Genomic DNA, 26793 nt, shown 5'->3' on the forward strand with positions numbered 1-26793 from the left:
GGAGCAAGGAGCTCAGGCACGTCGTAAGACAGTCTGAGTTAGAGCAGCCAGTCGGATGTGTGGAGACTTCACCAGCTAGAGGGAGGGTGGGAATTACAAGTTTCATCAATAGAACCAAAGCACAGCACATGTGCCGTGGGGCAGAAGCCTTGTTACCGTGTTTCCGCAAAAATAAGACCTAGCCGGACCATCAGCTCTAATGCGTCTTTTGGAGCAAAAATTAATATAAGACCTGGTCTTATATTATATTATACCAGGTCTTATAGTAAAATAAGACGTGGTCTTATATTAATTTTTGCTTATATTATAATATGTATTATATTTAATATATTATATATATTAAATTATATATTGTATTATATTATATTATACCTGGTATTATATTATAGTAAAATAAGACCGGGTCTTGTATTAATTTTTGCTCCAAAAGACGCATTAGAGCTGATTGTCCAGCTAGGTCTTATTTTCGGGGAAACACGGTATGCATCTATACCTCCCGCACACCCTGTCCCCCAATTAACAATGCAGTTACAACAAATCCTCATACAACCTGGGTGTAGCGGGTAGCCTGCACTTCACCTTGAAGTCTGACTTGTTTGTTCCCTCAAATGTGTTAATTTGTCTGAAACGCTTCAGCTGTTGGCTCTAGATTTGAGCTTTCCCAGATGTTTATGGTGTACGTAATACTCCGGTCCTTGCACTTGAGCTGACGTAATGCATCTGTGGTGTAACGCACCTGCTCTGTGCTCATGGTCAAGGCCAAAGAATTGACCTGGGGTGGGAGTGTCCATGTTTTCACAGTTCCCTTTCTTGGTTTGGTTCCGTGTTGGTCTCTTCTTGCTAAAGGCCCCGTGGGAACAAGCCGGGAATGCAGCCAAAAGTCCTTCCAAAAGTCCCTCGGGAATTTGAAAATTAAAATTTCTATAGGTTTCATCCTCCCGTTGACTCCAGTGTGATTTTTGGCAAGTGATAAAACCTGAAGATAGCCAGTTACCCACACTTCAGTTCTGGGTCTTCATCTGAAAAGTGAAAGAACTAGGAAAGGTGACTTTGAGCTTTTTCCACCTCTAAGATTGGAGAATTTGATGATTTCTGAGAAGGAAAAGTCAGATGTTTTTTGACACTAGAGCCATGTGTTTGTCCACCTATATGTATTCAAGTCCACTGTCACCACTTATTTTCCCAGATGGATACATGCCAGGTTGGTACAGCCAAGTGGAATTTTCCTAACACACTAGACCCAGCTGCCTGGTCCATGATCACAGCCTCCTCTCATTCTCTCCCATTCGTTTATCCATTCATCCAACATTTATCCAAGGCCTGTTGTGTGCTAGGTACTAACCTTTAGAATATGACCTATGGCTTTTTATCCATCTTCCTGTATACTCACTTTCTTTGACAAACCAGGCAGACGACAGTATAGGAAATATGTATTTAATCATTCTCTTGAATGGTCGGAACTCTAAAATCAAATTTTCTATAACAAAATGTAATATAGTCATGGCAGGTCAAAAGTGCTAGGGACGCAGTGTCCACCCACGTGAAAAGTGTCGGGAGAGGGCTGCAAAGCAAACATTCTTTCCCACCAGTTTCATTCCTCAGGGCCTCGTCCCAAAGCTCTATTGTCCCTGCTTTCAGAAGTGTCTGTGTTTCCCGAAGATACACGTCTCTGTTGCCTTGATTTGAGTTTTGACTAGCCAGTGTTCTGAGGTCTAAGTTCCGAGTGAGAGAACTTGAGATGGAACTCCAGCAGCTCTCTCACAGAACTTGCCATGTAGAGAAAAATGAAAGGAAAGGAACTTAGAAGCTAAACCGGCTGTACATAATCCCCTCAGGAACCCTGAGTTCTGAGTTCTGGCTCTCTCTTTTTTAGACCTTTTCCTACTCTACATCAGGGTTTCTTAACCTCAGCATGACAGACATTTTAGGCTGGATAATTCTTTGTCGTGGGTTGGTGTCCTGGACATTGCAGGGAGTTGAGCAGCACCCCTGGGCTCTATAGGTGCCAGTAGCACCCACCACCCCAAACTGTGACAACTAAAATTGTTTCCAAACATTTCTCAATGTCCCCAGGAGGTTGCAAAATGGCCCCGGCTGAGTGAGCCCCACTACTCTAGATGCTGTTGGAAGCCAAGGTCATCGCCGTCCATGCAGGATAGAAAGCAGAAGCCTCAAACCTTGTGATGACATAATGCCACGTGCAGTCAAGGTGACAGCTCTTTCCCCGACCACTGAAGGGTGAACATCATCTGAGAAATGAAATGGCTTTTGTTTGTTAAAAAAACAAGGTGCTCAGAACATTTAGAAAATCAGTGTCACCCAACGATGTTTTTCTATGTTACAATTATGATCATTTCCCACATGTCTCTAGCATTGGTCAGTGGGAGGAGGTGCCAAGGCACTTTCGGAAGCATCATAATGAAAAACGACTCATCTGAGCCATCGCTAAAATGCAGCCACCTCTGAATTGTGACGCGGCAGCTGATTAGCAGCTTTTTATTGTGTCCACTACGGTCTAACTTGTGGATTATAAAACGTGGATGTGTTGCCATCGAAACTTTCTAGGACTCTCCTCAGAGCAACATTACAGCAATATAACTAAAGATTCAGAGACAAAGGAGATGCATTATCCCGTCCTCTCCGTCCCCAGATGGGGATGGGTAAGGGGAGGTCCCTAAGATATGGGGGTACACTCGTCTCCACGAGCATTTCACTTAGCAGTCTTAACACGCTTCTCCCGTTCAGATGAATTATTTTCCCAACTTTTAATACATGTCTTTGAAGATGGATATAGCTTGTTCCTATTGGAGTCTTCCATGGGTCACTTTTGGCTTCTTTCTGCTTCTTGATCTTATATGTTCACTCCAGACTTCTAGACATGAATTCATTTCCCCCAAAGAGTATAAAACTAGGTCATATCTTGTGGTGAAATCGCTCTGCAGAATGCTGGGATTCTGAAAATAACAGCAATAAGATACCATTACAACCATTCGGCAAATACCTGTTGAGAACTGGAAACTTCCCTGTCTGTGTCTGGTGTCTGTCTTATTCAGAAGTGGCCTTGTTTGTCTGTATTTTGATGATGTGCTCGCCAGGCCACATGGTACCATGGGCTGCTGGGCAAAGGAGACAGCTTGAGTCTTTCCTTAAGGGCAGGGGTCGCCTCAGAGCAGATGCTGGGGTCTGCTTGACTCTTGTTAGGAACACAAGCACATACACAACTGATCCCCCACGCCATTCAGGATTCATCTCACCTGTCGTACCAATGACTGTGCAGGTTTCTGTGTGGCTAAGGCACATTATTTTAGCATCAGGCAAGAGGAGAGAGGCAGGAGTACCCAGCTGATGGCAAAGAAAGAAGAGACACACCGGGAAGCCTTTGAGTCCAGCAGCTCTAGGTGACTCCGCCTTTTAATCTCAGAGTCTGTGAAGGGAGAGAAAAAGTTCAGGGTCATAGAGGAAAAGCTGGGTATCTTCTTCACATGGCTAGTCAGCAAAGAAAAGTACCCAAAAAACAGAACAACTTGTTCCTAATACAAGTTGTACCCCAATTTGGGGGCAATTTTGTACCCCATTCTCTACCTTTCTGTAATGGGCTTCAAAGCAGAGCTTTCCCTTTCTTCAAAGGAAATTCTGTTCTGTAGTCCACTCTAGCAAGCACTCAGAGAATTGAAAAACTACACCAATAAAGAGATCATTATCCGTTACCAAATAAAGAACAAGCTAAACAAACAGCTGTGACCAGTCCTTGGTTTCAGACACATTTTTTTCCTCTAGGTAGTGACCGTTTCAGGTTCTGTGTTATTCACTTCCTGCACACCACTACAAAGTGATGAGAAAGTATTGTTCTCATTTTGAAGGAGAGAAAGGTAGAAGCGAAGAAATTAAATTACTCTTTACTCCATTTTCTCCCTAGACAGTCCAATCTCATTTAGTTCATTTCAGCTCTGACACTTACTAGCTGTGTGACTTCAGGCAATTTACTCAATCTATATGTGTTCCAGTTTCTCCATCTATAAAATAGGACTAAAATCATAATAATAATCATGTACTTTGTAGAGTTCTTAGGAGGATTAATGAGTTAATACATGCAAAGCACTTAGAACAGTGCCTGGCACATAGTAAGCACTCAACAAGTATTAGCTATAAAAACAATAACAGTCACCCCACTTAAGCCTAATGCACATTACTTTCATTAAGCTGATCATTTATTTCCAAATTCACCTCCTCAGCCTGAACCCTGTCCTGAGTGCCACAGCTGGATATACAGTTGCTATTATGTATGTCAGTCATAAACATAATTGTTCAGTAAATATTTTTGAGTACCTACTGTTGGGGTTCAAAGGAGTCCAAAAAATTAACACCCCCTTCCCACCTGAGTTCTGGATCAATTCACGAGTCGGACAAAAAGAGTGAGGCAACTGGAAGGAAAAACATCCCCTTTATCACTGATAAATCTGATAAAGGATGAGGCTTTGTCTGCAGGGACGGGAGCTGCAGACCAGACTTCTCCAGTTGCAGGCAGCACCACATGGGGCAGGCTTCCTCTTCCAAGGGCAGATTCTGCCCTTGAAAACCTGATGGCTCTGGGGGAGCAGAGTAGAAATTATACTTCCTGAGGGTTAGCTAGAGAGAAAAGGCAAAAGGCGGAGCTGAACTACGTACTTATGTCCAGCTTCTTCGAATAAACTCCCCAATCAGATAAATGAGTAATTCCTCTGCTGAGGAGTGAAGGAGGGGAGAGGAAAGAGGCTGGAAGGGTTACATTGGTGGGGGTCTGTCCTCATGGAAGGAACTATGTGGGGTCGGGGTAAAGCACTCTCCCCCACACCTATCTTATGCTGGGTAATGTGCTAAGCACTGGACACCTATACCTAGGTAACCAGCGGGCACTTGCAGCTCAACATCTCCAACTCCCTCATCTTTTTGCCAAGCATGTTGCTTCTCCTGTGTTTTAATTTTTTGTTGGTAGCTTTCCCAAACCAAGCTTCTAAGCAGCCTGGGTAGACGTGGCAGACCCATTTGACTTGCTCTTTCTCTAGTCCTGCACATTGGTGTCGCTAAGTCCTGTCGATTATTTTCTTCGTGAACTTTTCATTCTTCCCCCTTTCCTCCCTGTTGCCACCACCCCCAGAATCTCTCCCTTGGACATGGACGTAGGCTCCTGACTTCATGCTTTCCTATCTATCGCATCCATTCTTCTTCCTTAAAACCCGGCTTAAACTCTGCCTCATCTACCGCACTAGTATAGTCCTTATTAACAAGTCTTTCCCCGACGCACAGCTACATTGATTAATTTCTCTGTATTTATTGGGACTTACATATTGCTTCGTATATTTCCAGCACACAGTTGATAGTTGTTGAATGAATGACTTGAATTAGCAGTATAGTCAGAGAACAGAAGATGTAAATCCCATGGCCTCATTCAATTGTTTAAAAGCATGTATGGAATACCTCCTCTGTGCGTGGCAAGAAGGGATTATGTATTTTCTTAACTTTGAGCTATGTCATGTTACCAAAAGTTGTATTTAGTCGTAGTACTGATACATGGAACACTTATTCTGGTGTATCCAATGAGCACGTATGGGAAAAAAATCTGCTCACTGAATAAAAGTTGTGCTCAATTTCTGTGGTTTGTTCAGTTATTGCCATTTCTGTTAGAAGGCATCAGTTATACAGTTTGGAGCTTTTTATTGAGATCTAAACTGAGATACTGTTGTTAACACCCATTGTTTTGAATGCCCAATGCTTCATCCCCCTTTCTCTTTTGGTAAGCCTTCCATCAGGTGCTGCCTCGTTGTCTAGGTGAGGGCAGCTGACCCGTGGTGAGCTTCTCTGGGAACGCAAATAGGACCGAAGGATCCAGGTTCAGTCTGGTTCCTCTGAGTGAAAGAGACTTTAAAAGCTAGGAGCTCTCGGCAATCACATTCTGCTCTATAGACGAAAACAAGAGAGAGTAAATTAGAGGGTAAAGAAAGAATCAAGTAGAAACGAGAGAGGAAGAATCCCAGTGGAATTTAAGTTCCCGAAGCCATATTGCAGTGCTGTCCTCAGTTCCGCGGGACATCCCATCACCCTTTTAGCTCAGGCTTATTTGGGTTGGTTTCCTATTATAGGTAACTAAAAGCGTTCTAACCATGGCAGTCACCAATTTGTTCCACAGGATAGTGGAAGAGCTCGCTCTCATATACACAGTTTTTTATCGGAGGCTTTTTTTTATCTGGTAAACACATAACATAAAATTTGCCATCTTGCCATTTTTAAGTGTGCTGTTCAATCGTGTTAAGTATATTCACACTGTTGTGAAACAGATCTCCTAAACTTTTTCATCTTGCAAATCGAAATCTCTATATCCATGAAATAGTAACTCTCTTTCCTTCCTCCTTTCCCTCAGCTGCTGGTAACCACCATTCTACTTTCGGTTGCTATGAATTTGACTACTTTAGATACCTTATATAAATGGAATTGTATAGTATTTGTCTTTCTGTGGTGGAATTATTTCACTTACCATAATATCCTGACAATTCATCCATATTTTAGCATATGAAAGGATTTCCTTCTTTTTTAAGGCTGAATAATATTCATTTATATGTATATACTACATTCTGTTTATCCGTTCATCTGTTGATGGACATTTTAGATTGTTTCTTTCTCTTGACTATTGTGAATAACACTGCTGTGAACATGAGTATTTAAATATCTCTTCGAGCCCCTACTTTCAATTCTTTTGGATATACACATAGAAATGGGATTGCTGGATCATATGGTCGGTTCTATTTTTAATACTTCAAGGAACCTCTGTACTGTTTTCTATACTGGTTGCACCATTTTGCAATCTCACCAACATGCACAAGGGTTCCAATTTCTCCTCTCCTCACCAACCCTTGTTGTTTTCTGTTGTTGTTTTTTCCAAATAGTAGCCATTCTAATGGGTTTGAGGTGATATTGTGGTTTCCATTTACATTTCTCTGATGATTAGTGATGTTGAGCATCGTTTCATATGCTTGTTGGTCATTTGTATGTCTTCTTTGGGGAATTGTCTGTTCAAGTCCTTTGCCCATTTTTTAATCTGATTATTTGAATTTTTTGTTGTTGAGTTGTAGGAGTTCTTTTTGTATTCTGGATATTAACCATTGACCAGATATATGATTTGTATTTGCTCCTATTCCATAAGTTTCCTTTATATGTATGTGTGTGTGTGTATATATATATATATATATATATATATATATATAAAATAATTTTAAATAAAAATTAAGCTGATGAGAAAATAGTCTATTCATTTAAATTCAGCAAACATTTATAGGGAACTTATAGTATGCAAAGTATTCTGCCTGGTATTATGTTAAATATAAGACAGCAGTTCTCCTGATATATTCCTTCCACGACAGCTTGAATTCAGTTCAGCCCCAGGAGGGATGGTCTTCAAAGTCGTAATTCAGTCTGTGCGTTTCCTGGACACTGGCTTCACCCTAGGTTTTGTATCTCTAAAGCCCCCCGGGAGACTGGGGTGCTGGGCCTCCCCGGGTCCCGGCCTTCTCAGCCTGGGGGGCCAGTTCAAATGAGAACTTTCAGATTAATCCTGGGCCAGTATTAGTGGGATCCTGAGTCAGTCCCAGAGGGCTGAATAAGACTACGGCAGACTCTAAGTCTCCAGATCGAAAGACTTCTCAAAGGCAAGCTAGAGCTAAACCAGTGTGGGCGACTTTCTGCATATATCAGAGATGTCAAATCATCATCACTTTTCCACGGCTTCGCCAAAGCCGTCCTACTGAGTTAGATGGGGCCACAGAATCCTAAACACTGCCCTCCAGGCAGTAAGACGGCCTACAGCATGCCAGCTTTGACCTCTATGCCTTAAATACTCTTTTGTAGTCGTCTTCTTATATAATGCAATCTCAACGGGAATTGTGATCAAGGTCTCAGTGAAGAGAACTCTCGAGCTCTCTGTGCCCTGGTACATAACATCTCTGTTATAGAGTTTAATTTAGGTTTGACTATTACCCCGATAAACCCATACGAAAGCGTGAAGGAACCCACCTGTCACTTTGATATCCCCCGTGGCTTTGGCAATGCTGTTCTCGATCATACAGGAGTATGTGTTGTTGACTGTGACGTTGTAGAGGACGGATACAACCTTCATGGTCACGTTCTCAGAGTTCAGCTCAAAGCTGGTGTTGGAGACTTCTGAGAAGTTGGCTCTCTGGTCAACTTGAGACGTCCAGACCACTGTGGGCTGGGGAAACCAGCGGGGAGCCTCACACCGAAAGCTCTCTGAGCTGGCATTGTAGTCCACATCCATCTCGGGGATGCTGAAGGCTGCAGGGTTGAAGGTCAGAAAGGACAGATGGCAAGGTCAGGCAGATAAAACAAGATAGCCTTGGAAATGCTAGATCTTAACAACACAGTCGTTTCTGCCAGTGAAATGACTCCGTACTTCCCCAGTGGGCTGTGTGGGGATGGCCTGCTGTGCAAAGAACGATTATTCCTAGTGTTGCTCTCCATCACAACTCTGGCCAATAGCACAGACGCCAAGGACCTAAGTCCTAGGTATAACTGTTGCCATAGATACATTTCTCCATGTAAGAGGAGTTCTGGTGATCACAGAAAAGCCTACCCGTTAGGGAGATTGGGTGGTTTCCCAGGCACCTGGACTGTATGTATTTTCCTGCCTGGAGAAGATAGTTAGGGCAGGGAGGGAGAGGAAGGAAAAACAGCTTCCACCTCGCACCCAAAGAAATCCCGTACACAAGCCTTGTGCTCATGGGGTTTGGAGTTTTGTTGGGCTGAGACTGTCATGCTGTGGAATCCAGGTGTGGAGACAGGCTCTTGTTTTCTTCTAAGATAATTCTCCTCACTGGGGAGGGAACTGCATTGTGACGGTAAGACTAGCTCCCTCCTCTGTCTAGGTAGAGAGACACTTGTGGAAAATGTGTTGGACTTTCGACTGTAAAATGCTTGTGATGCCTACGGGCAAGGCACAATTTGTTAATTTATTTAGCAGCTGCCTTTGCCCAGGACTGTGCTGGTGCTGCGTGAGCGGTGAAAGGAAAGGCCTTGCTTTGCCCCTAGAGAGCCAGCTGCCTGGCAGGGCAGAGGAGACTCACATGCTGGGAGCAGACAGGGAACAAGCTCCAGGGAGCTGCCGCACAAAACACACATCAGTTATCGAGGGGGTGCCCTGTGCTAGGTGCCAAATTCCAGACATTATCTCGTTTGACCTTTACAACAGTCCTACGGATACCTGTTATCGTCCCCATTTTTTAAAAAATAAGCGTTTGATTTTGGAGTAATTTCAGATTTACAGAAAAGTTGCAAAGATAGCACCGAGTTCTTGCATGCTCCTCACCCAGTTTCTCCCAGGGGCCCACTTGTCAAAACTGAGAACCATGGCTGGCGCATTACTGTTAGCTAAGCTCCACACTGTTTGGATCCTTCCAGTTTTTCCACCAATGCCCTCTTTCTGCTCCAGGATCCCATCCAGAATACCACATTGCGTTTATTTGTCACGTCCTCTCGGGCGCCTCTGGTCTGTGACAGTTTCTCAGTCTTTCGTGTTTTGGATCACCTTGACAGTTTTGAGCAGTGCTGCTCAGGTATTTCGTAGGCTGCCCCTCGCTTGGAATGTTGCTCTGATGTTTTCCTCATGATTAGACTGAAGCTGTGGGTTTTGGCGAGGAAGACTATAGGAAGTAACGTGCCCTTCGCATCATGTCATGTCAGAGTGCGTGCTGTCAACGTGACTCGTCACTGTGATGGCTGAGGACACGTGTGCCAGGTTTATGCGGAAGCTGGACTTTACTAGGTCGGACACACGCTGGGTCGGGTGTGGGGAGGGAGGATGTACTAGGCTCCACCTCCCGGAGGGGGAGAGACCTACGCACATTGTCTGGAATTTATCTGTAAAGATTTCTTTCATCTCTCTCGTATTTATGTCAATATGGACTCCTCTGTATTCATTTTATACTTAGAGTTATAATTTAATACTGTATTGTTTCTTTTGCTGCTCACGTTTCCAGTGGAAGCCCTTTCAGTTGGCTCCAGTGTCCCTTTGACGTGACCATATGAATCCCCATTTGAAGATAAAGAAACAGACTCAGCGGGGTTGCCTTGCCCAGGCCACTGTACTGGCCCAGGCCCGGCTCTAGCTCTGTGCTTCAAACCATTACATACACTTGTTACGAGGTGTCCAAGAAAGGCCTGTGCAGACCAGCTCAGGCTGGGAGACCTCAGGCTACTGTCTGCCTCTCCTTCTAGGCTCCCCTCCAACGCCACCCGCTCTCCATGGGGGCTTTCCTGTCCCCTGTGCTCCCTTTGTGGATATGATGTCTCTCTTCATCTGAATCCCCAAATCAGTCCATCTATACTTCTCTTAGAGCATCTGATACACTCTAGCAATTATTATAGATATTTACATATTTGTCTTATTTCTGCATATTTCTCTTGTTTTCTTAATCATCTTTTTATTCTTTCCAGTATCTGAGTCCCTCGTGCATGCGTTCAGAAGACATGTGAAATTTAGTTGGTAAGGAAGGGCGGATTTCATTGGGGGAGGATTAGTGAGTTTATGGGACAAAACTGTTTTATTTAATTACCTGTGAACTTCTCCTCTAATGAGCTCTACTGTTGTAAGTCCCTGAAGGTACTGATTCCAGACTTGTGCTAGGGCCTGCTTCGTAGAGAAAAGTCTCAGGCCGGATTCTAGGCTTCTCTTACTAGTGGTACCAGAGGCTCCAATAACAGAGACTATATTTATTGTGGCAAAATATTTCAGGGAATACACGTGAAAATTCAGAAGAGTCTTAAGAGTCCTGAAAAGCAAGATTTTAAGACCTGCTATGATAATGGTCTTGGACAACATAGATGGCTGGCTGCTCACAGAATTCTAGGCTCTTGTCTGAGATGAGTCACTCGTGAGCATAATGACGTGACATTTCATTAGCAAACCATGTTCTTTAGCCGCCAGTATCTTTTGGCACTTCCTTTCCCTCTCTGCAAACGTGACTTACCTCCAGTTTTGTACTCAAGGTTAGCATTCCCCTTGCCTTTGGAAGTGACAATGTAACATTTGTAGGTGCCAGCATCTGTGAGTTGCACATTTTTCAACCTCAGGGAGGCGTTGCCAACTCTCACTTGATCAGCAAACACTGCTGTCCGGCCTCTGAACATTTCATTCTGGTCTGACAGGTCATCTTTGCCTTCTTTAAACTCATGGACCAAGCCCATGACGCCTTCCTTTAGCCACTGTATCACGATATCAGACAGCTTGATGTCAGGTTCAAAGGTGCAGCTCAGGATTCCGTCCTCCCCGAGGTTCCCCGCTGAGGTGAGAGTCGTGACTGTGATGGAATGTGTGCCTGAAATTCAGGAAGGAACAGTCAGTGCCAAGGAGTTTGTACAACCAAAACCTTCATTCCTAAGAGCCAAACAGAGACTCCTGTAGTAAATGGGAAATATACGTGCCCAGGAGAGACATAAAAAAAGACATAAGGAAAATAGAAAGAGCAGGAAGGCAATAGTTTTGATAGCTACAGCAGATCTGCCACAAACAATAGCCTTTTGAGCCCAACCAATCCATACTGTGAGGGGCAACAAGAGGAAAATACATTGGACTTGGGGTCTGAAGATGAGAATTCAGGTCCTGGCTTTGTCACTTAATATGTGTGTGACCTTGAATGAGTCAGGTAACCTCTCTGCATCTCAGAAAAATGGAAGTAAAAATATCTGTCTTACCTACCTTAAAGAGTTCTGGTGGGGATCCAGTCAAATGGATGTGAACTTGATTTGCAAATTATAATTATATATAAGAGGCATTGTTATTTTTAGTTAACCAGAAGTGGCTCAGAAGCGAAACTTCACGTTAACTGACTAGTAATTCTGAAGAATGCTAATGTGCTCTTACTTTGATCTCCATTTGAACGATGAGGGGACCAAGGCACAGAGGAGACAAGTTTGTTGGCCAAGGTTATAGTGCTGGCTAGCCATGGCCTGATGAAGAATGGTACTTCATTACATTGTTTTTTGGCCTAAGAGAGAAGACACTCACGCCCTCCTCTCCAGTCATACCACCAGTACAATATTAATTATGGTGCCAGCCCCGTCCATGGCTTCGTTCCCACTTGCCCGGCTGACAGCCCCCTCAGGCTGTGAAGGGTTGACCAGCTGTTCTTTCTGCACCGGGGGCTGCTGACTGGGGACGCGTGTAGGAGTGATTTAATCAAATCACTGAATCTTCTTGAGAGGCTCCTGAGGTTTGGATGTGAAGCTAAGGAGAGGATGGGTCTTTGAGCCTAAAAGGAGACTAGAACAGACACTATGAGAGAAAGATGAAGAGAGTCCCCCGTCCCCAGAGCTGTCTTGGATCCTGAGGGTTTTCAGGTCCAGTTCCCATCCCAGTCTAAGCGTAACCTTTAAACAAAGACCTTATGTTAGAATGGTCTGCACGAACTTCTCTTTCTTCCAGCCCCAGAAGTCCAACATGATGGGTGCTGAGCACTTCTCACCTGGGTTCCTCAGCTTCCTATTGGTATTCCTGCCTCTCACCTTTGCTTCCATCCAATCTATTTTACATGCATTAATCTTACAGGTAGGTCTTAAAGTACCATCGGAACATGTTAGTTTTCTAATCACTAGCCTTCTGTGGCTCCCAAGGGCTGTGGAGTAAAGTTCAGACAACCCAGCATGGGCTTCAACTCTAAATACTGCTTGGCACACAGGAAATGCCCACACGTATTAGCTCTCATTGCTTTATGCCTTATTTCTACCATTATAGCCTTATGTCCCACTACATTCTTCCAGAGTCTGTACTGTTTATTCAAATCAAGTGATTTGTTGATTTTCTGCTTTCGGTGAAAAAATGCATAAGCAAAGAATACTTGGTATTTTTCAAATGTAAGAGGTAAACATTATGGACATACGGATATCCTCTCTGGCCTCTCCCAGCCCATACGGGGTTGGGATTGTATAATTGGCTCCTAGGCCTTTATAAAGTGGATGAAGGTAGTGCATGAGGGATAGACCTGGAAAAGCTAAGCGAGATGGATGCACGTGAGAAAGAACAGAGAGCTACTGATGGGAGAAAAATCGTAAGTACAGAAGAGACAGAGGAACACATGTGCGCCGGCTGGGAAGACGCTTGGGGGCTTTAGAGTGTGGAGAAGAGAGACTGGAGCAGCTGTCACACATGGCCATTCATGTGGGAGGTTGGGAAAGAAGAGATGAAAGAGGGGGGCATGAAGTTTTGCTGTGTGATACGAATGCAACACACCCCATACCCTGCCCTCGCATTTTTTTTTTTGAACACTCCTTTAACCATTTAATCTGCCTTTCAGTTATTTTTACTTGGCAGACTGATATCTGAGACATCCCAGGCTAGTCCTGGTTATACAGTTACACAATGCGTTTTCACACCCCTGTTCATCTCGCACCTACAGGGTATATAGTTCCTTCCTCGCCTTTATCACCAGTTACCCAAATTCTGCTTATACTCAAGGCCGTGCGGGCGGCAGTCCTTGCATGACACTCTTCTGCTCTCCCAAGACACAATGAACAGGCTCTCTCTTTACTCTCCCTGACACTTCCCGTTGACTGTATTACAGCCGCTGCCTCCCTCCACCTTGTCTCAAGTCTACGCCTGGCCTCATTGGTAAGCTTTTCAAGGGCAGAAACTGTTTAAATCATATTTGTAATCCCTATAATGCTGCAATGATTAATTTTACGTGTCAGCTTTACTGAGGCACAGGGTACCCAGACATTTTGTCTACATTTTGGGGGTGTCTGTGAAGATGTTTCTGGACGAGATTAGTATTTGAATCAGTACACGGAGTAAAGCAGGTCTCGCTCCCTAAGATGGTTGGGCCTCATCCAATCAGTTGAAAGACCTGACTAGAAGCGTTGAGTTGGGACATCAGTGTTTGCCTGCCTCGGACTCAAACGGAAACATTGTCTCTTGGGTCTTGAGCCTTCTGGCTTTCGAACTGGAATTATATCATTGGCTGTCCTGGTTCTCAGGCCTTCGGACTCAGACTGGAACTAAACCATCTGGGTCTCCAGTTTGCTGACGGCAGACCGTGGGAATTGTCAGTCTCCCTCATCATGTGAGACAGTTCTTTCTAAATCTGTCTCGTTCTCTCCCTCTTTCTCTATACACACACATACACATACACACATACACACACACACACACACACACACACACGCTATTGGTTCTGTTTCTCTGGAGAACCCTGACTAATACGAATTTTGGTACCAAGAAGTGGGGGCACTGCTGTAATAAATGTCTAAGCATGGGGAGGAAGCTTTGGAGCTGGGTAGTGGGTAAAGGCTGAAAGAATTTTGACAGGCAGGCTAGAGGCTAGAGATACGGATGTTAAGGACTATTCCGGTGAGATTTCAGGTGGGAATGAGGAATGCGTTATTGGGAACTGGAGGAAAGGCCATTGTTGTTAGAAAGTGGCAAAGAACTTGGCTGGACTGTGCCTTAGTGTTCTGTGGGAGGTTGAACTGGTGAGTGATGACATTGGCCATTTGGCTGAGGAGATTTATAAGCAAAGTGTTGAAAAGGCAGCTTGGTTACTCCTGACTGTATATAGTAAGACATGGGAGAGGAGAGAGATGAATTGAAGAAGGAATTGTTAGGCAAAAAGGAGCCGTCCATATTACAGAACCGGAGGAGGTTGTTCTGAAGAGAACGCTAAGGGTGTGGCTGAATGGCCATCTGATCAGGAGACCGTCAATTGTGACCTAAAGCCTGAATCAGCCACCGCAGCAGAAGCCAAGAATAGAGATGGTATCACACCAGCGGAAACACTGCCAGTGGGGGACAGAGAAACTAAAGGGGATAGGAAAAAAACGAGAAAATTAAGAAAGACTCCTTAGATCCTACAGGACTGGACCGTATAGCTATTCAGCTGTGAACATGTGCTCTTCTTCCAGAAAAGGGAAGAACATCCCTAAAGGTGATTCAGAGGTCATTAGGGCTGCCTGCTTGGCTTCCAAGGGTGAGGCCCTCACCTCAATAGGCCAAAGGACCTTTGATGAAAGCCTTACAGATGAGGCCACCTGGCGCCTGCAGTGACTTCCTAGCCTCTAGAACTGTGAGAAAGTAGATTTCTGGTGTTTAAGCCACCCAGTCTATGGTGTTTTGTTATGGCAGCCCGAGCAAACTAAGACAAGTGCCTAGTGCTGTATCTCTACAGAGAAAAACAAAATAATAGTTGTTGAGTGAATGAATGCATGAATGAATGAATTAATTAATGGAACTCAGTAGCAATCAAGGCACAATGGTTCTGTCCGAAATGATTGTAGGAGTAAGGAACATGTGGCAGGATTACCACCTCTAAATTTGGGGGAAATGTGAGCCAGTGAAAAAAAAGGCAATGAATATACACAGATTCTCAGTAAAGTCATGGAGCAAATGCAACTGTGTGAGAGCAAGGGTAAATTTGATTGGAGTTTATAAGAGCCATTAAAGTTGAATTGAAAAATTACTTTTCGGGAAAAAAAAAATAATTAGCACAGTGTATGGAGAGAATGAAATGGTAATGACTTATTTCAGTTTGGTAATTGTGCGACTGAATTAATTCTAATGTGCTGGCCTTGAGCCCAAAGGTGGAGAATTTGTGGAAATGTATCTTTTAGAACTTAATGATTAGAAGTAGGCAGCTGTGGGGTGCCCCAGGGCCCCGCTGCAGGCGCTAGCCAATTTCAGCTTGTATTAAAGAGGTGGCAGATGGAATGAATATGACGTTGAATAAATCCCACCCTCCCCATATCAAATCAAGAGGAGGAGTAAAAGCAAGTGAGGACTTAAAAACTCCCGAGGACCTAGCCATTGCTTGGCACCCAGAAATCAATCAATCAATACTTATTTGTGAGGTAAACAAATGATGATTAAAAGTGCTAAAATAAAATTTAATTTGCAAGCAACAGCATAAACATAGTGCTTCTCACACAAAAAAAGTAATCTGTATACAAACTTGCAAACAAATGTTGGCTCAAGGAGCTGTGTTCTGGGAAACGCAGTCTGCTCTGATAGGCTCTCCAGGCCTGTGGACCCCCAGGGGCTCCTGTGTGACCTGGTGAGCCAAAGGGCTCGAGGAGATGGCTCAGAGGCCGCCGTCTGCTCATGTAGAATCCTGGTCATTTAAACAGACCCACATTTTAAGGATTTCAGTGGCCTCTAAGATTCCATTACACTTCTGTAGAGTTGGAAGACCCAGTCACTTACTGCACATGAATTGTCCAGCCCGTGAGAGCTACTCACTGTCACAGCTCTGGTCTGCGTGGGAAAGGAGCTAGCTGTGAAAGGGAGCCAGCTAACCCCGAGCCATTCTCGTTCACACGGGTGAGCAGTATTTAGCTGGGGCAGGAATTGCCTGGAAAGTGGGGTTACAGGTAACAAGGCAAGGATTCTTTACACAAATTATGATTTGGGGGTGCCCCTCACCGCTGGATAAAACCTGGGAAGTGGACTTCCCTTTGAAATGACTCAGTGAGACAAGTTGTGTGGATTCCAGGAGCTTAGAGAACATACTGGAAGTCTTCAGCAGGTGCTCACTCAGTATCTAGTGGAACCCAGCTGTCCAGATGGGCACCGCAGCGTATGGCGTAAAGGTGGAAACACAAGCGTAAGCTGGCACCCATGGAGCCTGGGGTCAGACAGTGAGGGCACTCTTGCCAGAGAAGAGGCCGGGGTTGGTGGTTGCTGTGGCTCCTGTGAGAAGAAATGGGAAAGGCTCCTGGGCCAGGACTGATGTAGGGAAGCAGCCGCAGACCATGGTGTGGAGGCCCTGGCACAGGTGTCAGCCGTCTGGCCTCAAATCCCGCCGCGCCCCGCCGCTCATTGGGTATATGTCCTCGGGCAAATTTTCTAACTTCCTTATGCCATAGCTTTTTCACCAGTGGACTGGGGGTGCTAATAAGCCTAGTTCCCTCAGCAGGTCCCTGAAAGAGCTAAGTGATACAACACAGGCAAAGAGATGAAGATAGTACCGGACTTGCCACATGTTAAACCTTAAGTTGGTGATATCGCTAACCATTATTCACTGGAATCATTAGGAAAGATTACAGATCAGAGCTCCAGGAGGAAAGGAACAGTTCGCTAAATACTTATAGTGACTCGTAAGCTTGGTAACAACCACGAGAGGGAAAATGATCAATACACCCATTTTCTGGATGAGGATGAAGAGACTCCGTGGGATTGAATGGCCCGCTTAAGGCTGTGGGCCTGGCAGGTCGTGGAGTCTCGTCGGGTTCGCAGCCTGTGCTCTTTCTGCCGTGTTTTGCTGTAGAGAGCCTGCCCTCTACAACGGTCTCCTCACCTCATGTAAAAGTAAAAACAATTACAAACCCTAAAACAAGTGTAAGAAAGGCCAAGAGCTGTTTATTTTGTCAGATGACTACAATTAAAGAAACATAATCAGATTCTTTCCAATTTGTTCAATGCTCCTGGGTCGGGGCCATCAGCACGTGCCTGACTGGCATATTGAGCAGACCGTAACTTCCATCCCTTGTCCGAAGGCGGAGCCGTTATTAAGAGGCAGCATCCTGCGGCTTCCAGAGGAAGCCTGCCCTGGTGTGGCCAGGAAATTGGGCAAGTTTTAGGAGGGGCTGTATGAACGCATTAATAATAACAGATTATTATTCATAGCACTGATGTTATCAATACACATAGCAGCGGCCGCCATTTATTGCACACATGTGTCAGGCACTTTACAAACACTTTGTCATTTAATTCCCACGACTCTGACTGTTTCACCAGTGAGAAAACTGTTTCTGGAAAGTTAAGTTATATCCCAGTGGATACATATAGGGTGGCGGGTAGGAGTGTGGGTTCTGGAACAATCTGCCAGGGTGTGAAACCCAACAGTAGCCACTTGTTAGCTGCATGCTACCTTGGGCAAATTTCTTATCGGGACGTAGTCATAATATTTATCTCCTATTTGTTGTGAGCAGGAAATAAGGTAATACGTGCGAGGTTATTTAGTAGAGTGAGGCGTACATAGAAAGGGTTTGAAAGATATCATCATCTGCTGGGTGCCATTTGCTTAATTTCGCCATCTTGTATATTAAACCAGCTAACATTTTACTGAATTTATTTAAAGTGTGATAACATGATACTGTCCGGTAAGGATTATGGTCTTTAAAATAGAGGCAATGGAGAAAAATCCAACTAGCATTAAACTAATAAATAGCCCATTTTATCCAAATAACCAGCTTTCATCCCATGACTTAGGAAGGAGGCAGGAAACCTCTTCATTGCTGGTAGGGCTTTAATATTATTGGAGGCACATTGTTGGGCCGAGGAGACTGTAGCTTTTATCTGGATAGTCACCCCTGTGTGCATTCATTCACTTGTCCATTCCAAAAGCACTTAAGGGGCACCTCTGTATTGGAGGAGCTGACCCAAAGCACTTGAGGTCGCTATAACTATGCAACAGGAGAAGGGTTAAGTAGCACAAGTTTGACTGTCGCAGGGAAGCTGTGACAATGTGAAAATTCTTGCTAGGGTAGTTAAAGCCACTAACGACCAAAAGATAACTCCATGAGTGCTCTGATGCCAAGCCATTTAGCCCTAAGCCCAAAAAAGCCTAGTCACCAAGATTTGGAGTGAAAGATAAACGCTAGGATTTTAATTCAAGGTGGTATATAAGATCAACAATAGGGTCAGTTACAACTAAGGAAGAGTTAAGCATTAGCAAGAAAGGTACCAAAATGCATTGATATTTTTAAAAGTTAGTCCAAAGTATGTGCTTTACCGGTAAATATTTTATTTCCAATGTACTTGTAATATGTGTGTATTGAAGTATTATTATATACATGCATAAAAGTGTACACATTATAACTGGGTAGTCTGAAGAATTATGACAACTTCATCCCATGAACCACCAAAACTAGAACGTTCCTGCCCCCTGGAAATGCCCTCTTCTGGCTACCCTCTCACTCTTCCCACAGTAGTGGCCATGTTGCACTTTCTCACACCAGAGTCATTTGCCTGTTTTCACATACATGGAATTATAGAGATTGAAGAGTTTTGTGTCTGGCTTTGTCACTCAACATTATCTTTCTCATATGAAAATGTACTCAGTCACCAGGAAATAGAAACGAAAATCACAGCAACATTCCACCATAGCTGGTGTTGGTGAGGAAATGGGGCCCTGGACGTCTCACACACTTCTGGAGAAGAGCAAACTGGTAAATCACTTTGGGAAGCTGAAGGGCAATACCTACTTCAAAGCAGTTTATTGGCTTTCTGGACATAGTATTTTGTGAAGTACTTGTTTTAAGATATAAAAAGAATACAAAAATAGGAAAACAAAGCAGAAAAAGGGACATTAGTAAAGATAAAAGCTAACATTAATTAAATAGGTAAACAATCAGAGGAAAGGAAAACTAAAACTAAAACCTGGTTCTTTCAAAACTACCACAATGCAAATGACACTAATAACGCGTTGTAAATCTGTTTGAAGACGAGAAAGAGAAAAAGAGACAGACAGATAAAAACGCTCAACATTAGGAATAGGAAAAAAGAGAAAGGAACATGAAGAGAAAACAAATTATAAAAGAATATCAGAATGATAGTGATTTCAGAAACAGATCCACACACATTTGGATACTTGATTTATGACAAAATGGCCGTGGCGAGAAATGGTGGAAGGACAGTGTTTTCAGTGAATGGTGCTGGGTCAGCTGGATAGCCACAGGGAACAAGTGAATCTTGACAACCGTCTTTCACCAGGCACAAAAGTAATTCTAGATGGTTCGTAGATGTAAATGTGAAAGGTAAAAACGTCTGCAAGATAGCTTAAAAGAAAATCTTCATGACCTTGGCATAGGTAAAGACTCCGTAACCAAACAAGTGACTGAAAGCTCCAGGTATAAAGAAAAAGATTGATATGTTGAACTATGTTAAAATTAAGACATTAAGAGAGTGAAAAAGCAAGCCATAGAGTAGAAGAGATCTTGAAATACATATAACCAAATTGCATCCAGAAGACATAATTCCTCCAAATCAAAAAGACAATCCAATAGAAAAATGGATGGAAGACCAAATATATGTTTTTGATAATAAAGGAAGTGAGAAAGTGCCCCTAAGTCTTTTCTAGGCAAACACATCTACAGTGAGTTTTCTTCATTTAGGCCTTGACACCACTATTCAACGGCAGCACCCCCCCCCGTCGGCCCCCTCCCCCCACACACACTGGGGGAGAGTGACAGAAAAGACAACGGAAGCTGTGAAACAAAAGTTACAAAGCGACAGCTTTGGCCACAGACGAAGTTAAAATAAATGTGTTGGCCTGAGTCAGGCAGCTTAAGGGAAACAGAGCAAAAAAAAAAAAAACACGTGCCTCAGAGAAGACAGCTGCTGGCCTAACTCACCCAGTGTCTCAATTCATGTGGCATCCATAATAGACGCTTCTGAGACACAAGTCTACACAGAAGAGGAGAGAGAAGACTATTCCTTGCAAGTGGTATCAGGTAGCTGCATTCAGAAAGTCACCATCCATGCCTCAGTGGCAACTGTTTCCTACACGGAACAACAGTCATGGCCAGTATTCTCTTCACCCAAGACCCCTTTGTCCGAAGACTTGATATTCTTTAACACTTCAGCGGAAGTTTCATTGCAAAGACGTCATCCACCCAGGTCAATCATTGCTAGAGTGGCTCAGCCCCAGCACTTGACCTTTGACGCCGAATGATACCTTGAGCGCTGTCTGGTAGATAGAACCCCCTGATAAACGGTCCATCTGATTCTCTCAACTACCAGGTGACGGGTGACGCAGACATTATCTCCTCCACTCTCTAAAATGAGGAAACGGGGGCCCAGGGCGTTAAATGGCTAATGTGGGGAGAACACAGTCAGTGAGTAGACGAACCAGTGCTCTGCTCTGAGGCTTTCTGGGTCCGAGACCTGTGCCCTTTTCCTCCTGCCACCCTGATCGGGGGCGGAATGGTGCGGGGTGAGGGGATCGTGGTAAGGCGAGAAACCACGTACCTGAAATCCCGAAACCGATGATAAGTGCGATCGCTCCCGCCAGAATAATGATGATGCTGATTACGCTGAGGGAGAGAGAGGAACAGGAAGTTACTTCATGCCACTGACCGTGCCGAGTTGCCGCCCGGGCTCCTAGCTGCCATTTGTAAGAGTAGCTGCATGAAGCATCTCAACGTTTTCCTCAACATAAGCCCCTTCCTAGAAATGGGCACGGCAGAAAGGAATCTCAGCAATCCTACGCCCGTCATCCTGCGGCACCCGGAGGGATGAAAGGGGTGGCCCTTCTCTCTGACTGTGTGTGTCGTCTTACTTTCCTATTTCCAGATCAGGGAAGACCATGTAGAAAGACTGTTGGGGCAAAACTGGTGGCCTCTGTAATGGCAGGTGCCCCCTGAGGGGGCCTGGTGCCACACTCAGCCTGCCCTGAGCACGACCGTCCCTCCTCCTTCCATCCTCAGTTTACCCGTTCTGCCTCCTTCCGTAGATTTTAAACTCCGCTAAGGACAGTGTGTTGTCCCCACTTGGTACCTGCTCACCCCTAGTCCACTGCACCCCATATGTCTTCAACGGGAGCTTACTGTCCCTTATTAAAAAAGTAATCTGTATTTATTACAGAGCGTTTAGAAAATACAAATAAACAAAAATGCCATCATCCAGACATAACCACTGTTAGTTTCTTGATATGGATCCTGCCAGTTTTCAGCGAACAGATCAACAAATGACATTTGGGAAATAAACAAGGAAGTACTGCTTGTATTTACGGAGTGCTAGAATTACGTGGCAGACTTGTTCCTGGCACCATTTATGGATTCTATCCTTTGCCCGTGTGACGACCTTGAGAGGTAAACAGATTTGTTGCCTCCGTTTTACAGACGACGAAATGCCGGGGAGGCAGGGCACCGTCCCTAACATCACATGCTCGGTGAGAGGCAGAGCAGGCATCAGAATCCATCTCTGGAATCCGCACTGGACTGCTTCCCCCACTGCCGCGCAAGGGTGGGGGCTCAAACGCCTGGGGTGTGTCCATCCTCTATTTCCAGGGGAGCCCAGGGGACACCAGCTTTAGCTCGTGAGAGCGACTGAGGCAGAACAGAAGGTGCAGGTCAGAGCTGGTGTGTGGACAGAGCAGTTCCTGGGACGCGTGCCCACGGCTGCCTGCCCTGCTGCAGAAGGCATCAGGCAGGTCTCCTGGGCCGCACTCCCACACCCGCACTCAGTATGCAGGACAAAAGAAAGGCGCAGACAGGCAAAGAATGACGCTGCAGAGAGAGAAGGGAAGCACGGGGGTGTTTACTTTCTGCCCTGAGTAGGTTCACTGTACCCGGTCCCCTTGGCTCGGGGTGGACCCAGCAGGGAGAAACAGCAGACACACGAGACACCATTTAAGTAAACAGTTCCCCTGGCGGTCGAGTCCTCATGAGGGGCAGCCATGGGGCAGCAATGGAATAAGCAGGATGAAGCTTTCAATACCGTGTTTCCCCGAAAGGAAGACCTAGCTGGACCATCAGCTCTAATGCATCTTTTGGAGCAAAAATGAATATAAGACCCGGTCTTATTTTACTATAAGACCCTGTATTACATAATATAATGTAAGACCAGGTCTTATTTTACTATAAGACCCTGTATTACATAATATAATGTAAGACCAGGTCTTGTATTCATTTTTGCCCCAAAAGACGCATTAGAGCTGATGGTCCGGCTAGGTCTTATTTCCGGGGAAACACGATAATAGGCATCTGCGACTGATTCCAGAAGGAGGCCACATTTGAGCACTTGTCCTCTCTTTACCCACCTCGGTGCAGCCTCAGTTATTACTGGTCCACGTGTGTGAGAACAGCTAGACAAACTCACAGCAGGAGGTACTGTCTGGCTCCCTCTGACCACGGGGTCTGACAAAAGACTTGCATTTGTGACCCAGGGATTCACTTACCTTGTGGAAATGACTTCATCTCTCTGAGACTCAGTTTCTTTGTCTTTAAAATGGGAATAAGAGTAATTCTTACTTTACCTGCTATAAAGGTATTATGGGGTGAAATGTGACCTGTCCCCCGCCATTCATATTTTGAAGTCCTAATCCCCAGTACCTCAAAATGTGATTTCATTTGGAAATAGGATCATGGCAGATGTAATGAGTTAAGTAAGACAAGATCATACTGGAATCGAGTGGGCCCCTAATCCAATGTGACTGGTGTCCATTGTGACGAGGGGGGAATTAAGATACAGACATGCAGATACACACACGGGGAAAACACCATGTGAAGAGGAAAGCTGAGATCTGTAAGCCAAGTGTCATGCAGGGTGTCACGCAGGGTCTCTGGTCTGGTTCCCCACATGAGAATGCAGGACATGGTGAGGCCAAAAAGGAACACCCACAGAGCCACAGGTAGGGGCGTCATACCACTATATTCTCACTAGCAGATGGGTTGGAGACACAGGAAGCAGGAGCCACACGATCTGCAACCTGCCGTCTGCTTCTCTGCCAACCAACCCAACTTGCTAACTGCAATCCGCTCTTGCTAGCTCAACCGTCTTCTTGCTAGCCCCCATTTTTTGCTAGCGTAGCCACAGCAGTTATATTAGTGGCCAATGGCTCACTGGTTACAGCTGACGGCCAACTAGCCACAGCTGATGGCCATCCAATCACAGGTGATGGCCATTTACTACCTGAGTGAGCACCTTTCCACGTGAGTCCGAGAGCCTGGAAACTGCACTCCTGGCTCTGTCCCCACACCAAGGAACACCAAAGATTGAAAGCAAACCCCCAGAAACTCGGGGAGAGGCCTGGAACAGATTCTCCCTTACATACCCCAGGGCTGAAGGAACCAGCCCTGCTGTCACCTCGACTGCTGGTCTCCAGAATTATGAGACAATACACTTCAGTTATTTAAGCCACCCGCTCTGTGGTACTTTGTTACAGCAGCCTTATCAAACTAATACGAAAGGGTTGTTTTAATATCAAATTTGACAACAAATGTTGCATATAATCCATAATTCATATATTTCTTTTCACTAGAAAAAGTTTACTTGCAGCCATTTGCTGTAAATTTATTATTAAAAACTATGACTCAAACCTGGAGAATAATCCAACTGGTAATAATAAAAATATCATAGTATTTTGAAACATCAAAAAGAGCATGAACCAGGCGTGGTGCTAAGTGTTCAATGTGCATTTTCTCATTTGTTTGAATCATCAAGTCCTGTTATCTTTTTACTTTTTCTCATAACCCTCCTGTGGGGACAGAGCCCCAGAGAGCAGTTTTCAGGCTCTCGGCCTCACGTGGAAAGGTGCTTGCTTGGGTAGTAGATAGCCGTCAGCTGTGACTAGTTGGCCGTCAGCTGTAACCAGTGAGCCAATTATCCACTGATATAACTGTCGCGGCTGCGTTGGTTGGTCAGTCGGTCGGTTGGCAGGCAGAGAAGCGGACGGCAGGTTGCAGGTCATGTGGCTCCAGCCTCCAGTGAGACTATAGTGGAGCCACCTGTGGCTCCGTGGGTGTTCCCTTTTTGGCCTCGCCACATCCTGCGTTCTTATGTGGGGAGCGGGACTAGAGACCCCTCAGGCCGCCTCGCACGATGAATGGCACAGCGAGCAGGGTCCCTCACACGACACTCCTGTCTTTTCTGCTTCTTGTCACCACCGTGGCTCACGGGAATTATCGCAACACTCCTGACAGTTATCCTAACAGTTATCCCTGCTTCCAGTCTGGCTCTCTCCAACCCATCGTTCGCACTGCCAGAATCAGCGGTGACTTCTGGATTTCTATATAAGAGCAGCTTAGGGGAGACAGCCTGGCTCGTGGACCCAGCTCGCATAGCTTCAAGTAACAGCAACACCGCTTACTAATCGTGTGGCCTTAGGTCTCCATCTTGTGAAGACTGAGTTAACACATTTTTAAAAAAAAACATTTAGAATAGCACCTGGCCCGTAGGAAGCGTCAGTAATTGTTAGCTGTTCTCGTTCTTCTGCTATGGGTATAGAACAAGCACATGTTTCTAACTTAAAAGATGTCTCCTTGGTGGTGCTGATGGAGATTGTTGTGGGTCTATCCTTGGGTCCGCTCCTGAGCTGTTGGCAATAATGATTACACAGCTGACCGCAGTGGGCCTCTGCATAAAACGTCAGGGGCCTCCCCATTTCTCCCACGATAGAAATCCACTCTCTGATGAAGCCCACAGTGCCTTTCGAAGGGGTTCTCGCCCGCTCTCCCCACACGTCCCTGGGATCCTACTCCAGCCACATTGAACCGTCATAGATTCCCTGCCACAGGCCTTCACATCTGCTGTCCCCCACCCTCTCCAAGGGGGGGCTGGCCAGCAAGGACACTCAGCAGGTACCTGGACACTTATCAACGGGAAGGGGACAGTGGAGGTTGGGCGTTTCAGTCAAAGCAGCTGAGCCCTTCCCCCCCCCAAGGCCCATATACCCCCCCTGCTGTGGAAGCAGAACCCTGCTGTCCATCCATCCCTAGCCATCGGTCAGCGAGTTTCCTAGCTGAGCAGGAATCACCTGGAGGTTTGCTCTGAAACCGTCTTCCCTCGGGAAACAGCTCACCCTCCAGGTCCTTGAAAAAAGAATCAGGAACTGTCAGAGTCGCCAAATTAAATAATTCCTGGCTGCTGCTTCTTAGTTTTTTTAAAAAGACGAACAAAGTATTTCACGTAAGGTGCTTTTACATTGCTTTTTCGTTCTTACTTCCCCAGAATAATTTCCAACCAGTAGGCTACAGGGAATTTTTAAGGTGAAACTGTCTTCTAACCACTGCCTTGGCATTCACAGTGCACAGTTGTTAGACATTCCTTACAAAAGGGCCCGGATGTAAGCCAATGCTTTGGGGGATTCGTTCATTTAGTGAACATTTTTTAAGTACTTACTATGTGAAAGACATTGTACTGGGCAATATGGAGGAAATACAGACAGGAAGTAAACATAAGGAGCTTATAGTGTGACTAACGTAAAACACCCTCCCCCATGCACATACAGCACACACGGACACACACACACACACACACACACACTCACACACACCACAGTAATTACACAAGACAGAGTGCGGTTGGGGCTTCAGTAAAGAGAGGAATACATTCTCACAGGAACTCTAGGGAGGTAGCAAGTATTTGAATCTGAGAGAAATAAGGAGACTCCATGATCAAGTTTCAAAGACAGCAAAGAGAAAAGTTTTATTCAGGAATAGATTTAGCTGATTCACGTTGCTGCACTCCAGGGCAGAAACACAGAGAAAAGTGGTTATTTCTGCTGCCCTGGGTGGGGTCAGAGCCCAGGGAGCACATGGTAGTCCTGAGGGCTGGGAAAAAGTGCTTTCTGGGGCCGCAGAACGCAGAGCCTTCTAGGGGAGGGGCCAGCCTGGCAACCTGGGGTCCTAGCACGCGATCCAAGCGACCCCAGGATGGCCTTGTTCAGTCCCTGTACACGTCTCTGCCCCGGCTGCTGCCGCTTTCCACAGCATTTCTGTTCAGAAATGACATGTGTTCCTGATAAACCTCACATTCTAGAAAAGGTAACGGGGCTTATGGGAAACAACAAGGTTTGGGGCAGAGCCCTGGAAACCTGAGACTTTGTGATGGATCTGTAATTGGAACTGCAGGACGTAACTTGGACAACCAAAGCAGGCAGCTTGGTAGGACCAGAGCCGCTTCAGGGGACATTAAAAATGCACAGAAACAGTTGAGCAGAAACTCTGACTTAGGGTGCTGTGAGCCGGTGAAGGTGCTGTGACAGTGGGCACAGAGGAGGTGCCAGCTGGGATGTCCAAGGCCAGGTATGCTTCTCTGGGGACGGA

At 45.2% G+C, this 26793-nt stretch overlaps 1 protein-coding gene across 2 annotated transcripts in view; it reads right to left on the reverse strand.

Moving 5' to 3' along the window:
* Positions 1-1445: 1445 nt before the first annotated feature.
* Positions 1446-26793, reverse strand: part of VTCN1 (V-set domain containing T cell activation inhibitor 1) — a 49953-nt gene continuing 24605 nt past the window's right edge. The window contains exons 2-6 of one of the 2 annotated variants that reach the window (XM_033091932.1): positions 20996-21060; positions 11010-11357; positions 8041-8319; positions 3264-3424; positions 1446-2954 (exon numbers count right to left, since the gene is read on the reverse strand). In XM_033091932.1, the coding sequence (XP_032947823.1) occupies positions 3300-3424; positions 8041-8319; positions 11010-11357; positions 20996-21060 (817 nt within the window). In that variant the 3' untranslated portion in view covers positions 1446-2954; positions 3264-3299. Of the gene's footprint in view, positions 2955-3254; positions 3425-8040; positions 8320-11009; positions 11358-20995; positions 21061-26793 lie in introns of both variants that reach the window. The other variant, XM_033091931.1, reaches the window with a different exon arrangement.

This window comes from Rhinolophus ferrumequinum, chromosome 22 (genome assembly GCF_004115265.2).
Source record: "Rhinolophus ferrumequinum isolate MPI-CBG mRhiFer1 chromosome 22, mRhiFer1_v1.p, whole genome shotgun sequence".
Lineage (NCBI taxonomy): Eukaryota > Metazoa > Chordata > Mammalia > Chiroptera > Rhinolophidae > Rhinolophus > Rhinolophus ferrumequinum.